Source organism: Pan paniscus, chromosome 8, assembly GCF_029289425.2.
Source record: "Pan paniscus chromosome 8, NHGRI_mPanPan1-v2.0_pri, whole genome shotgun sequence".
Lineage (NCBI taxonomy): Eukaryota > Metazoa > Chordata > Mammalia > Primates > Hominidae > Pan > Pan paniscus.
This window is the reverse complement of record NC_073257.2, coordinates 145,451,587-145,465,243: the sequence shown is the minus strand read 5'-3', so window position 1 is coordinate 145,465,243 and position 13,657 is coordinate 145,451,587. Positions and strand designations below refer to the sequence as shown.

The 13,657-nt window shown below is 58.4% G+C and overlaps 2 protein-coding genes across 3 annotated transcripts in view; one reads left to right on the top strand and one right to left on the bottom strand.

Annotated features, from left to right (window-relative positions):
• Nucleotides 1–10,122, bottom strand: part of PRAP1 (proline rich acidic protein 1) — a 26,036-nt gene extending 15,914 nt beyond the window's left edge. Inside the window, exons 1-2 of one of the 2 annotated variants that reach the window (XM_008969304.3) lie at nt 5,311–10,122; nt 3,842–3,927 (exon numbers count right to left, since the gene is read on the bottom strand). The gene's annotated coding sequence lies outside the window, so the exon portion shown is untranslated. Of the gene's footprint in view, nt 1–3,841; nt 4,216–5,310 lie in introns of those variants that run through there. The other variant, XM_055093523.2, reaches the window with a different exon arrangement.
• CALY (calcyon neuron specific vesicular protein) lies at nt 1,791–13,657 on the top strand. The gene is made up of 6 exons (XM_034951461.2): nt 1,791–1,949; nt 10,129–10,283; nt 11,119–11,232; nt 12,093–12,206; nt 12,965–13,286; nt 13,519–13,657. Exons 2-5 carry the CDS (start codon nt 10,149–10,151, stop codon nt 13,256–13,258), a joined length of 657 nt encoding a protein of 218 aa, XP_034807352.1. The 5' UTR covers nt 1,791–1,949; nt 10,129–10,148; the 3' UTR covers nt 13,259–13,286; nt 13,519–13,657.

Sequence of the window (13,657 nt, the reverse complement as noted above, 5' to 3'; positions counted from 1 at the left end):
GGTGTGTCGGGTGTGTGAGGTGTGTGTGGGTGTGTCTGGTATGTGAACTGTATGGGTCAAGAGCGTGTGTGGGGTGTGTGTGAGGTGTGTGTTGGGGGTGTGTGTGAGAGGTGTATGTGATGTGTGTATGGCTGGTGTGTGAGGCGTGTGTCTGAGGGGTGTGTGGCGTGAGGTGTGTTTGGGTGTGTCTGGTGTGTGAGGTATTTCTGGGGTGTGTGTCAGGTGTGTGGGGTGTGGGTCAGGTGTGTGTATGTCAGGTGTGTGGTGTGTGTGTGTCAGGGATGTGTTTGAGGTGAGTGTGTTTGGGTGTGTCTGGTGTGTTTCTGGGGTATGTGTCAGATGGGCATCAGGTGTGTCAGGTGTGTGGGGGTGTGTTTGGGTGTTTCTGCTGTTTAAGGTGTGTGTTTCTGGGGTGTGGGTCAGGTGTGTGTGTCAGGTGTGGGGTGTGTGTCAGGGGTGTGAGGTGTGTTTGGGTGTCTGGTGTGTGAGATGTGTGTTTCTGGGGTGGGTGTCAGGTGTGTGTCGTGTATGTGAGATGTGTGGGTGTGTCTGGTGTGTGAGGTGTGTTTCTGGGGTATGTGTCAGGTGTGTGTGTGAGGTATGTGTCAGGTGTGTGTGTGTGAGGTATGTCTGGGGTGTGTGTGTGTGAGGTATGTCTGGGGTGTGTGTGAATTGTGTGTTTAGATGTATTTGGTGTTTGAGGTGTTTCTGGGGAGGGTGTCAGGTGTGTGTGTGTCTGGGGTGTGTTTGTCAGATGTGTGTTTCTGGGGTGTGGGTCAGGTGTGTGGGGTGTGGGTTAGGTGTGTGGGGTGTGTCTCAGGTGTGTGTGTGTTGGGTGTGTGTGAGGTGGGTGTCTGGATGTGTCTGGTGTTTGAAATGTGTGTTTCTGGGGGTTGTCAGGTGTGTCAGCTGTGTGTGTGTCTGAGGTGTGTGTGAGATGTGTGTTTGGATGTCTGGTATTTGATGTGTGTATTACTAGGCTGTGTGTGTCAGGTGTGTGTGAGGTGTGTGTTTGGATGTATCTGTTGTCTGAGGTGTTTCTGGGGTATGTGTGTCAAATGTGTGCCTGGGGTGTGTATCAGGTATATGTGTTGTTGGGTGTGTGTGAGGTGTGTGTCAGGTGTATGTTTCTGGGGTTGTGTCAGGTGTGTGTCACGTGTGTGTCAGGTGTGTGTCGGGTGTGTGTGAGGTGTGTGTTTGAATGTGGTGTTTGAGGTGTGTGATTCTGGGGGTGTGTCGGGTGTGTCAGGTGTGTGTGTGTCTGGGGTGTGTGTGAGGTGTGTGTGGTGTGTGTGTCGGGTGTGTGTTGGGTGTGTGTCTGGGGTGTGTGTGTCTGGGGTGTGTTTGGATGTGTCTGGTGTTCGAGATGTGTGATTCTGGGGTGTGTGTGTGTCAGGTGTGTGTGTGTCTGGGGTGTGTGTGAGGTGTGTGGTGTGTGTGTCGGGTGTGTGTTGGGTGTGTGTCTGGGGTGTGTGTGTCGGGTGTGTTTGGATGTGTCTGGTGTTCGAGATGTGTGATTCTGGGGTGTGTGTGTGTCAGGTGTTTGGGGTGTTTGTGAGGTGTGTGGGGGGGGTGTTTGTGTGAGGTGTGTGTCTGGGATGTGTGTGAGTGTGTTTGGATGTGTCTGGTGTTCGAGGTGTGGTTTCTGGGGATGTGTCAGGTGTGTGTGCATCAGGTGTGTGTATGAGGTGTGTAGTGAGGCCCGAGCAGGGTCTGAGGGGCGCATGCGCGGCTCCCTAGCCGGGGCGGTGGGCGGGGGTAGAGGGTGCGGGACCAGAGTCGAGGCCCCGCCTCTAGCCGCGTTTCCATGGCGACCACAGCCTCGGTCTCGCAGCTGCAGCCCCCGCCCCGCCCGGCTGCGAAGCGTCTGGAACCGCATCCTCCGCATCCACATCCGCATCGTCGTCCTCCCCGACCGCGTCCTGCAGCAGCTGCCAGTGGAGCCGCCTGTGAGCTATTTCCACATTTCTTGCAGAATGGGGGCGGGGGGCCCGAAGGGGTGCGGGGGTGCGAGGCGCGTGTGCGGGTGTGTGTGCGAGGTGCGTGTGCTCGCGAGTGCGCTTGTGCGTGGCGCGCGTGCGGATGAGGGTGTGAGTGCGTGTGTGCGAGGCGCGTGTGCGGGTGCGAGTGTGCAGGGCGCGCTGCACGGCCGCCCTCCTCCCTCGGGCCTCCTCTGGCTGCCCCAGGCCAGTCCGACCCCGCGGACCCGAGGGCGGTGGTCTCCAGGCTTCCCGTGACGGCGGGGCCCCGGCACGAGGATCGCAGCCTGGAGTTAAGGGTGTCTCCGAGGTGGGGAGGGGGTACCAGTCCCAGCTCCCGCCCAGCTCTGTCTGCCGGAGGCAGGGTGGGGAGGGCGACAGAAGGGGCGTCGGACCAGAGCACCGAGGAGCCGCTGCCCGCACGGGGGTTGGGGGTGGGGGGTGGGCTTGATGGGGGCGTCTGCGTGACAGGCAAGAGGTGGCCAGGAGGCCGGGAGGGGCGCGGCTCCGGAACCACCTGCAGCAGGCTCGGGTGCGGGGCCACAGGTGGCTGGGCTGGAAGCGGGAGCAGCTGCGCGCCCACTCCCCTCCGCGGGGCTGCGCCGACCCCGCAGCGCAGCTGCCTTTTAATAAGCGGGGCAGCCACAGCCCCCTGCAGCGCCAGGGGCGGGAGGCTGCGGTGGCGCCCGCGGGGGCTGGGCGGGACCCTCAGAGATCCGCAGTCACACGCGCTTGTGCCCGGCCCGCACAAGCCCACCTGCGCGCACCCCCCAGCGTGACGCAGCATTCCATGGTTGGGGGGGGCGCATGCGGAAGCGAGTCTGTGACGTGACCTCCAGCCGAGCTTCCGTGGACTTTCGACTGAGAGCCTGCACCCCCGCCCCCGCCATCCATCCGTCCATCTGCACGGCCTCACTCACCCGCGCCCCCACCCATCTGCCATCAGCATCCCACGCCTTCCCCGCCCCAGAGACAGGAGCCGGGCACTGCCTCCCTGCCAGAGCGCGGCGGGTGGGGCGCAGGGGACCCGCAGAAGATGCCGCGACAGCGCAGGTGCAGGGAGGGGCCGGGAGGAGAAGCAGAGGCGGCCCCCCAGTTCCACGAGCCGCGTGTCTTCCGTGGGAGGAGGCCCCCATGACGCAGCAATGCAAAGGGAAGGTCTGGTGTGTGGGGTGGGGGGGTTGGACCCCACACACAGGCTAGTCCCCCCTTTCCAACCCCGCATTCCGCCCGGGGCGCTGGGCCCGGAACCAGAAGCGAGGCTCCAGTGGGCCCCCAATGGCTTTTTCTTCCTGAAGACGCGTCTCGGGCCTGTCTGCGTTGCCATGGAAACCCGCGATGACGTAAATTGGCCGTCCGAGGAGTTGGATTTGAAGTTTGGCTCGAAGGGGACCCCTCAAGCGCAGCTCCTCCTGGCGGGGGTCCTGCCCGAGCGGGGGTTCGGGCGGAGACTCCTGGCGCGGGCCCTCCGGGGCGTGGCCCTACCCTATGGCGCTGCGGGCCCTGGTGCGGGACTGCGCCCCCTTCTCCGCCTCCCCCTCTCCCGTCTGTAGAGAGGCTGGGCTTGCTCTGGGCGTCCGCTCCGGGGAGACCCCCGACCCCTCCTCCTCAGTGGCACCCCCACCCCCGCGGGCCAAGCTCCACCTCAAGCCCCAGCGCTGGCTGCCCTCGCCCCACACCCACGTCATTCCCCGGCCTCTCGGCCCTCCGCTGCTCCGACTCTGCTTCCACGGATCGCTCCGGTATCTGAGCCCCGTGGCGCCTCGTCCGTCTCCGCCTGCACACACACGGACGCTGGCTGCACCGTGAAACCTCGCCCGCCGAGTGCCCATTGCCCCTGCCCGGGCCACGTGGGAACCCACCTCAGGAAGAGTCTTCAGCCCGGGGTGGGTGGTCTGGGGGACACTGCACGGCCTCTTCCAGAAAGGCCCGGCAGGCACAGGGTCGCCTGCGACGAACACACAACAACGAGGGGCACGGGTTAGGGCCCCAAAGCGCGTGGCCAGGTCCAGGACTGGGGGCCCTGTCTCCCCTCGCCTAGCTCCTTCCGGCTCAGGGTGGCCTCCCCCATCCCCTACCCAGCCCTCCTTCACCAGCCTCACTCTCGCCCACGCAGATGCTTCCCCTCAGTTCTTTCCCCACGCAGAAGCTGCCGCCTCCAAATCCTTCCTCCCCTGATCCTTCCCCCCTCAGAGCCTCCCCTTCAGATCCTTCCCCCTCAGAGCCTTCCCCCCTCAGATCCTTCGCCCTCAGAGCCTTCCCCCCTCAGATCCTTCGCCCTTCAGATCCTTCCCCCTCATGTCCTTCCCCCTCAGAGCCTCCCCTTCAGAGCCTTCCCCCCTCAGAGCCTTCCCCCCTCAGATCCTTCCCCCCTCAGATCCTTCGCCCTTCAGATCCTTCCCCCTCATGTCCTTCCCCCCTCAGAGCATCCCCTTCAGAGCCTTCCCCCCTCAGACCCTTCCCCCCTCAGAGCCTTCCCCCCTCAGATCCTTCGCCTTTCAGATCCTTCCCCCTCATGTCCTTCCCCCCTCAGAGCCTCCCCCTCAGAGCCTTCCCCCCTCAGATCCTTCGCCTTTCAGATCCTTCTCCCTCATGTCCTTCCCCCCTCAGAGCCTCCCCTTCAGAGCCTTCCCCCCTCAGAGCCTTCCCCCCTCAGAGCCTTCCCCCCTCAGATCCTTCGCCTTTCAGATCCTTCCCCCTCATGTCCTTCCCCCCTCAGAGCCTCCCCCTCAGAGCCTTCCCCCCTCAGATCCTTCGCCTTTCAGATCCTTCTCCCTCATGTCCTTCCCCCCTCAGAGCCTCCCCTTCAGAGCCTTCCCCCCTCAGAGCCTTCCCCCCTCAGATCCTTCCCCCCCAGATCCTTCGCCCTTCAGATCCTTCCCCCTCATGTCCTTCCCCCCTCAGAGCATCCCCTTCAGAGCCTTCCCCCCTCAGACCCTTCCCCCCTCAGAGCCTTCCCCCCTCAGATCCTTCGCCTTTCAGATCCTTCCCCCTCATGTCCTTCCCCCCTCAGATCCTTCCCCCCTCAGATCCTTCGCCCTTCAGATCCTTCTCCTTTCAGATCCTTCTCCCTCATGTCCTTCCCCTCTCAGATTCTTTCCGCCTAGGTCCTTCCCCCTCAGACCCTTCCCCTTCACATCCTTCCCGCCTCAGAGCCTTCCACTCAGATCATTCTGCCTTCAGGTCCTTTCCCCATCAGATCCTTCTACCTTCAGATTCTTCCCCAGGCAAAAGCTGCCACCCTCTTATCTTTCTGCCCTCAGATCCTTCCTCTCCAATCATTCCCCCTCAGGTCCTTCCCCCTCAGATCCTTCCACCATCAGATCCTTACCCTTCTGATCCTCCTCAGATCCTTCCCCGTTCAGAGCCTTCCACTCTCAGATCATTCCGCCCTCAGATTTTTCCCCCTCAGGTCCTTCCCTCCTCAGACGCTTTCCCCTCAGATCCTTCCCCTTTCAGATCCTTTCACTCTCAGATCCTTCTGCCCACAGATCCTATCCCGCCTCAGAGCCTTCCTCTCTCAGATCTTCCCCCTCAGAGCCCTCCCTCTCAGATACCTCCGCTCTCCGACCCTTCCCACCTGGGATCCTACCCCACTTGGATCGTTCCCCAAGTCGGATTCTTCCCCCCCCCAGATCCTTCCACCCTCGGATCCCTCCCCCTGCGTCGGATCCTTCCCCCCGCGTCATATCCTTACCCCTTCGGATCCCTCCCCGCACCCCGTTGGGGTCCCTCCCCTTCAGGTCGTTCCACCCTCGGACCCCTCCGCTCGGATCCCTCCCCTCCACCCCACCCCCACCCGCGCAATCCTTCCCCGTTGGATCCCTCTGTCCTTGGATCCCTCACCCCTCGGATCCTTCCCCCGCCCCACCCCCTCAATCCTTCTCCCTCGGATCCTTCCACCTTGCAATCATTCCACCCTCAGCTCCTTCCACCCTTAGATTCTCCTCCACACAGATGCCTCCACATTATCTGTACTTGAGTGGCAGCAGCTGGGCAGAAGCTCTGTGACCGCGGGTCCCTTGCTCCTGTTCCCGTGGTGCCTACCCACACCTGGAACCCACAGCGGAGCCTGGCCACTGCAGGGCGAGAAAGAGTGGTCACTGCTGGCTCTGGCAGTTAATTGGACATCCTCGCGCTGCTGTCACAAATTACAAGCAGGTGGCTTAAAATAACAAATTCTTTCACAGTTCTGGAGTCAAGAAGTCCAAAATGAAGGTGTTCGCGGGGCCATGCTCCCTCCAAAGCCTCTAGGGGAGCTTTTTCCTTGCTTCCTCCAGCTTCTGGTGGCCCAAGCAATCCTTGGGTTTCAGCTGCATCGTTCCAATCTCTGCTCCGTCTACACATAACACTCTCCTATGTCTAATTTCCCTGTTTTAATAACGATACCAGTTTTGGGTCAAGGCCCACGCTGATTCAGGACGAGTTTATTTTAGCTTGATTACATCTGCAAAGACCCTATTTTCAAATAAGATCCCATTCAAAGGCACCCCTCACTCAGATCCTAGGACTTGGACATATTTTTGAGGGAACATCATTCAACCCACAATGCACCCTCATCATTTGTGGGTTGCAACTGTCTTCTCCCAGTCTTGGTTTCTGCTTCCATTTTTTGAAGCTGTTTTGATAAGCAGAAGTTCATAGTTTTAATGAAGTCATTTTATCAATATTTCCTTTTATGGTTAGTACCTATTGTCCTAATGAAGAAACCTTTCCCTCCCTGAGACCAGAAAAATCTTCTTCTGTATTATCTTTGAGATGCTTTATTGTTTTGCTTTTCCAGTTTAGGTTTATCCACCTGGAGTAGACTTCTCTGTGTAATGTGAGGTAGAGATCAGGCTCACTGCTCTTGATGTGGACAGCAGTTTACTGAGAGGCAGCCATGCTGCAAATCAGGGTCTGTGTGTGCAAAGTGTGTCACGTGGGACTTTTTCCACCACGCAGTAGCCCCACACCTCTCCATTTCCAATGCTGTGCAACAAGCTAGACCCTGGCAGATGAGACCTCCTCCATGTTCTTTTTTTTTTTTTTTTCCAAGACGGAGTTTTGCTCTTGTTGCCCAGGCTGGAGTGTGGTAGTGCAATCTCAGCTCGCTGCAACCTCTGCCTCCCAGGTTCAAGGGATTCTCCTGCCTCAGCCTCCCGAGTTTCTGGGATTATAGGCGTGTACCACCATGCCCGGCTAGTTTTTGTATTTTTAGTCGAGACAGGGTTTCACCATGTTGGCCAGGCTGGTCTCAAACTCCTGATCTTGTGATCCACCCACTTCTGCCTCCCAAAGTGTTGGGACCACAGGCGTGAGCCACTGTGCCTGGCAATCCATGTTCTTTTCCAAGATACTTGATGTGTTCCTGCCCCTCTGCCTTCCATATAAAATGACAGTGCTTGTCAAGTTCATTTTAAAAACCCTGTTGGGATTTTGCTTAAGATTTACTGCATCTACAGATTGGGGGGTGGGTAATTTGTTTAAACATAGAAACTCCCAAAATCCATAGCCACAGCCTTCCCCATTTACTTGGGGAATTTAGCTTTTCTTGGTCTCTGTCAACAGTGTTTCCTGGATTCCATGTGAAGGCCCTGCCCTGTCCCTGCTCCTCAGCTCTGTTTACACCTATTCCTGAGGATTTGATAGTTTTGATATTATTTAAATTGAGTACTTCAATAAATTATTTATTTATTTATTTTTGCCACTGACATATAGGAATGTAACTGATTTCTGAATACCTTAAATCCAACAACCTTGCCAAACTCACTTTTTGATCCTTATGATTTGTCTATATATTCTTTTGGGGTTTCTAAACACAGACACTGTTTCATGGGTGAATCAATCAGAGTTTTACTTTTTCTTGTCTGGCACTGGAGCTCTTTCTTTGTCCTGCCCTACAGCATTGGCTGAGACCTCCAGCACCATAACTTGTAGAACCGCAGATCAAGGCACTTTCAGGATTCACATTCAGTGAGGTTTGCTGTGGGGATTTAGTGGTTCACTGTTACCGAGTTACAGCACTCGCCTCCTGCCTTAATGCACTAATGGGTCCGAGGAATAGTAAATGAGCCCTGAGTCTTACCCAGAGTTACTTCTGCTCCTCTAGCAATTGATCAGATAACGCTTTTTCATTATTCTGTTAATATGGTGAAAAATATGATTGCTTGTCAAATGTTAAGCCAAACTTCATTTCCAGAATACACCCAAACTGTCATGATATGTTACCTTGTTGTATTCGCTGGATTCACGCTGCTTGAGCTTTGAGGCCTCGCAGTGGTGTGTACGTGTGGCGGGGGCTGGCCTGTGAGCTCATCTCCGCTGCTGTCCTTGCTGGGTTAGGGACTGAGGCTACGTTGGCCTCAGGAGCTGGTGAGTGCTCCCTTGTCTTTCTGGAAGAGTTTTGTGGATGTGCATTACTTTCCCTGTAAATGGTTGGTAGAATGCTGTGGTGATGCTGTCTGCGCCTGGAGTTCTTTGTGAGAGAATGTTGTAATGACAGATTCCTTTTTTTTTTTTTTTTTTTTTTTGAGACGGAGTCTCTCTCTGTCACCCAGGCTGGAGTGCGGTGGCGCGATCTCGGCTCACTGCAAGCTCCGCCTCCCAGGTTCACGTCATTCTCCTGCCTCAGCCTCCCAAGTAGCTGGGACTACAGGCGCCCACCACCACGCCCGGCTAATTTTTTGTATTTTTCAGTAGAGACGGGGTTTCACCGTGTTAGCCAGGATGGTCTCGATCTCCTGACCTCGTGACCCGCCCGCCTCGGCCTCCCAAAGTGCTGGGATTACAGGCGTGAGCCACCGCGCCCTGCCTTTTTTTTTTTTTTTTGGCAGAGTTTCGTTCTGTCACCTAGGCTGGAGTGCAGTGGCGTGATCTCGGCTCATTGCAACCTCCGCCTCCCGGGTTCAAGCGATTCTCCCGCCTCAGCCTCCCGAGTGGCTGGGACCACAGGCGCCGCCATAGCACCGGGCCACGGGTTCCGTGTCTACTGCACACAGGACCTTTCTTTTCTCCTTTGATTGATTGAATACATTTTCTTTTTCTGCTTTTTCCATCCATCAGCTCGGAGGTCATCCGCTGCATTCCTTTTCTCTACAAGGTCCGCCTGAAGGCGAAGCCGGGCACCCTCGGCTTCTCTGGGTTAGTGGGGCCCGCCCTCTCCCAGCCCCGCGGGGCCCTGCTGTGGCTTTCAGCTCCGCAGGAGACCCGCTCTCCGCGGCCTTTAGCGCCAGGCTCGCAGCTGGGCTGACTCGCGGGTGCCCTCTTGTGGCCGCTCTTTCTCACTTCGTGCGTCTCTGGCAGAGAGCGCCAGACAGAATGAGGACTGACTTCAGGATAAGCACGTCCCATACCGCGTATTGCGTGGGATGCTCTTATATTAAAAATGAGCTCTTTGCTTATTTGAAATTCAAATTTAGCTGGGTCACCAGAATTTTTATTTGCTGAGTCTGGCACCCAACTCTCCATACTGATGTCCGGGATTGTCGGCTTTAGGAGGTTGTCTAGAGTCAGGCGCGGTGGTTCATTCCTGTAATTCCAGCACTGTAGGAGGCCTAGGCAAGCAGATCGCTTGAGACCAGCCTGGGCAACCTGACGAAACCCCGTCTCTACACAAATTTTAAAAATTAGCCAGGCGTGGTGGGGCGCACCTGTGGTCCCAGGTACTCGGGAGGCTGAGATGGTAGGACTGCTGAAGCTCAGGAGGCAAAGGCTGCAGTAAGCCAAGATCACACCACTGCACTCCCACCTGGGCCACAAAACAAGATCCTGTCTCAAAAGAAGAAGAAGAAGAAGAAGAAGAAGAAGAAGAAAGAGGAGGTTGTCTAGAGCAGCCACCAGTGGAAGAAGAAGAAGAAAGAGGAGGTTGTCTAGAGCAGCTGCCGTTGGAAGTCTCCCCCGGCTTCATGGACAGTCACTGGTTGGGGCGCTGTACCCTGCAGTGCTGTGGGGTCCAGAGGCGCTGTGGGGGTCAAGAAGGTACAGCACCCAGCATCTCGCTGGATTTGACCGGTTTGTCCAAGGAGGCTGGCCTGACCACTTACAGCCTGTCCCCGGCTCTGGTGTGAGAAGCATTAGGCCCAGCTCAGGGTCCTCTGGCTTCAGAGCCAGCTGGCGTGGGCATCCAGGGGGCAGCCTGTGGGCAGTGACCCTGTCTGTCTTTGGACAGGACAAGGACTGCCATCCACCATGGTGAAGCTGGGCTGCAGCTTCTCTGGGAAGCCAGGTAAAGACCCTGGGGACCAGGATGGGGCTGCCATGGACAGTGTGCCTCTGATCAGCCCCTTGGACGTCAGCCAGCTCCAGCCGCCACTCCCTGACCAGGTGAGGGCCTGGGCCAGCGTGGGGGCCCTTCTCAGGCTCCCCTGGGAACAAAGGGGTGTGGGGTGAGGTTTGTCTAGATATGGCCTCTTCCCAGGTGCAGTAGAGCAAGCAGACGAAGGGCCATGGGGGCCAAAGCCCCAGCTGGCCATGGGCACTCTGTGTGACCTCCTGGTCAGCTCCCCCATATGCCAGAGCTGGGCAAACTGGCCGATGGGTAACCGAGAATTCACGCACTGACACCTAGACAGCACCCCGCCCACGTGCCGTCCATAGGGCACTCAGCAGGCAATGCTTCCCACCCTTCCCCTTGGGGCATGGCCCTGTCCTGGGTTTAGCCTGAGATCTGGGGGTCCTTGGGCAAGTGACCACTGGGGTTGCTTATAGCAGAAACTGGGGAGAAGCAAAGAGCTCAGCTCGAGCCCAGCCCAGTTTGACCCCCCAGGGAGTCATGCAGCATGAAGGGCACCCCGAGTTGTCCCTGCTGGAGGTGGGGGCAGCATCTATGCTGGGGACCCGGGGCAGGAGGACCACCCCTGCTGGCCAAGGGCAATTCTCCAGCACCCTGAGTTGAAGGCAGCAGGCAGAGTGAGGGGCTCTGTCAGCAGCCCAGCCAGGCCCAGAGCTGCCATGCGCCCAGCCGACTTTCAGCGTCCACCTTCCCTTGGCCTCACTTTGTAGCTGCTGGAGCCCTGCCATCCACCAGACAGTCCTGGGAGATGGGTCAGCGTCAACACCACTGCCACGAAGCTGACCCTGGCTCCCTCCCCTCTCAGTTCAGGGCTCTCTTGGGTCCCTGCCAGCTGCCTACTGAGGCCATGGCCATCTCTTTTCACAGGTGGTCATCAAGACACAGACAGAATACCAGCTGTCCTCCCCAGACCAGCAGAAGAAGTTCCCTGACCTGGAGGGCCAGAGGCTGAACTGCAGCCACCCAGAGGAAGGGCGCAGGGTAACCACACCCACCCCACCCACTGTGGGGACTCAGGACAGGAAGAGAAGGTGGAAGGCAGCTGGGGGTGCCTGGGCTCCGTCCAGGCCAGTCTGGGGTCCCCTTGCTCTCAGGGAGGAGAGGGTGGCAGTGAGTCATCCCGCCCAGAGCTGGCCCCACTGGCTGCCCTGCACCCACCAGGCCCCCTCCCGAGGCTGCAGGTGCAGACTGACCAAACAGTGGCGCTCCTGAGATGTTTTTCTTTCTCGGAAGCACCCGCGAGTGCTGCTTGCTTGTTTGCCCAGTGGGTCATTGTCTCATCTTCAGTGACTTATGGGCTTTCTATGCAATACTTCCTTTCTGCAGTATATCTGGCAAATATCTTCTCTCATCGTCTTGTTTAAATCTGTCAATGTTACGAATGATAGCTTTAGTCATTTTTAGTGGACTGTTTCCAAAGCCTTCCGTTCTCCAGTAGTCAGATCTGCTAGGGCTCCCCGCCCCTGGCCTCACGTTCCAGTCTGCAGCTCATGTTACCGCACATGCACCCACCGTGGGCAGTCACCTGGGAGGCCTGGTGAGTGCAGGCTGCGGCCCCATCCCCTGGGAGCCCACACCGCAGGGAAACTGCAAATTCCTGCAAGACCCACCTGGGTCAAAGGCCACATCACTTTACCTGGTGGCAGATGTTTCCAGAACCCCAGTGGAGGGGCCACCAGCAAGGCCTGGCCCCCAGGGGTGACGCCTGCACACTTGACCCTCGGAAAAGTTGGAAAAGCCACTGGCTGCCCAGGGCGGGGGTGGGGCATCAAGACTGAGGAGCTCCCCACAAAGACCGCCCCTGCCTGGCGTGGCTGAGCCCCTCTCTGCCCTCCTGCCAGCTGCCCACCGCGCGGATGATCGCCTTCGCCATGGCGCTACTGGGCTGCGTGCTGATCATGTACAAGGCCATCTGGTACGACCAGTTCACCTGCCCCGACGGCTTCCTGCTGCGGGTAAGGGGGCCAGGGCTCTGGTGGGGGGTGTAGAGCCGCCCCTCCTCCCACAGCCTCCAGGCAGGGGGTGGCAGGGGTGTCTCCTGCTGCTGGGGGAACGTGGTCTCCAAAGCCATGTTCCTGTTACTTCTCTAGAACATGAGATCGTATCTTTTGAAAACTTAAAAGAAAAGATAAGTTAGTGATGGGTTTCTCTTCTTGTAATTTAAAAAATAAGTAAAAAGATGAGGCAGAAAAGGTCACCCTGCAGCCGCCTCTCTAGGGGTCATCTGTCCTCCTGAGTGACTTGTGTGAGGTTTTATTTTTATATAACATGATATTGATGCTCCCCACCTATTTGGCAAATATTTTCTTCCATCCTTTTTTTTAAAAAATATCTTTGTCAATAATGGTTACAGCTTTTAGTGTGTTTTTAGAAAGCCTTTTATTTATCAGAAGTAAAATCTGCTCCTTTTCTCCTTAACTCCATGGTTTATGCTCTGGAGCGCGCTCCGCAGAGTCCTTGCTGCGCTGGGCAGGTCCACTGGTGTCTGCGCCCCTCTCCCTGGGTGGCCCCTCCCCTTACAACCCGCGACCTCCTGGCTCCATGCCCCTCCAGGGCCCTGAGTTCTGAACTGGAGGCTGATCTTCGGTGTCCTGAAGCCATGGCTCCATTACAAACTGTCCGCAGTGTCCCCAACCCCAGAAGCGGGAGGGCCTGGGCCCGGGGCGCACAGGAGGGCTCAGCCCCACCGACCCTGACCCGGCCCCTCCCGCAGCACAAGATCTGCACGCCGCTGACCCTGGAGATGTACTACACGGAGATGGACCCCGAGCGCCACCGCAGCATCCTGGCGGCCATCGGGGCCTACCCGCTGAGCCGCAAGCACGGCACGGAGACGCCGGCGGCCTGGGGGGACGGCTACCGCGCAGCCAAGGAGGAGCGCAAGGGGCCCACCCAGGCTGGGGCGGCGGCGGCGGCCACCGAACCCCCCGGGAAGCCGTCGGCCAAGGCGGAGAAGGAGGCGGCGCGGAAGGCGGCCGGGAGCGCGGCGCCCCCGCCCGCGCAGTGACGTCTCCAGCCCCGCAGCCCGGCCCGGGGTAGGTGCGCGCCGCGGGGCTCCGGCCGGCTCTGCCCAGGTCTCTTCCTGGCCTCCCGCCACCGCTTCTGAGCCAAAGACCCCCGCCACCCTTCCCTTCCTCTTCCCTCCGACCCGGCCCGCCAGAACCTCGGGGTTGGGCGTTGCGAATCCGAGCCCGCCGGGTGACGCGGGGTCCGCGGGGAGCCCCTGGCCGCGTCGCCGCTCTCAACCCTCGGGCTCTGTCTCCGCAGCGTCCTCCGCCAGCTCCTGTGACCAGCGCGTCTCCCGATGCTCTCCGCCGTGTTCGTGTCCCCAGGCGCCCTCGCTGCAGCCCCGCCCCCGTGGGTCTCTGACTCTGTCGCTTTTCTCTAAGTAAAGATTTCACGTCCA

Excerpts from the sequence above, each read along its gene's own strand:
- CALY (XM_034951461.2), top strand. The coding sequence starts at position 10,149 with ATGGTGAAGCTGGGCTGCAGCTTCTCTGGGAAGCCAGGTAAAGACCCT. Across the intron at positions 10,284-11,118 it reads AGCCGCCACTCCCTGACCAG|GTGGTCATCAAGACACAGAC; the intron begins GTGAGGGCCTGG and ends CTCTTTTCACAG. Across the intron at positions 11,233-12,092 it reads ACCCAGAGGAAGGGCGCAGG|CTGCCCACCGCGCGGATGAT; the intron begins GTAACCACACCC and ends CCCTCCTGCCAG.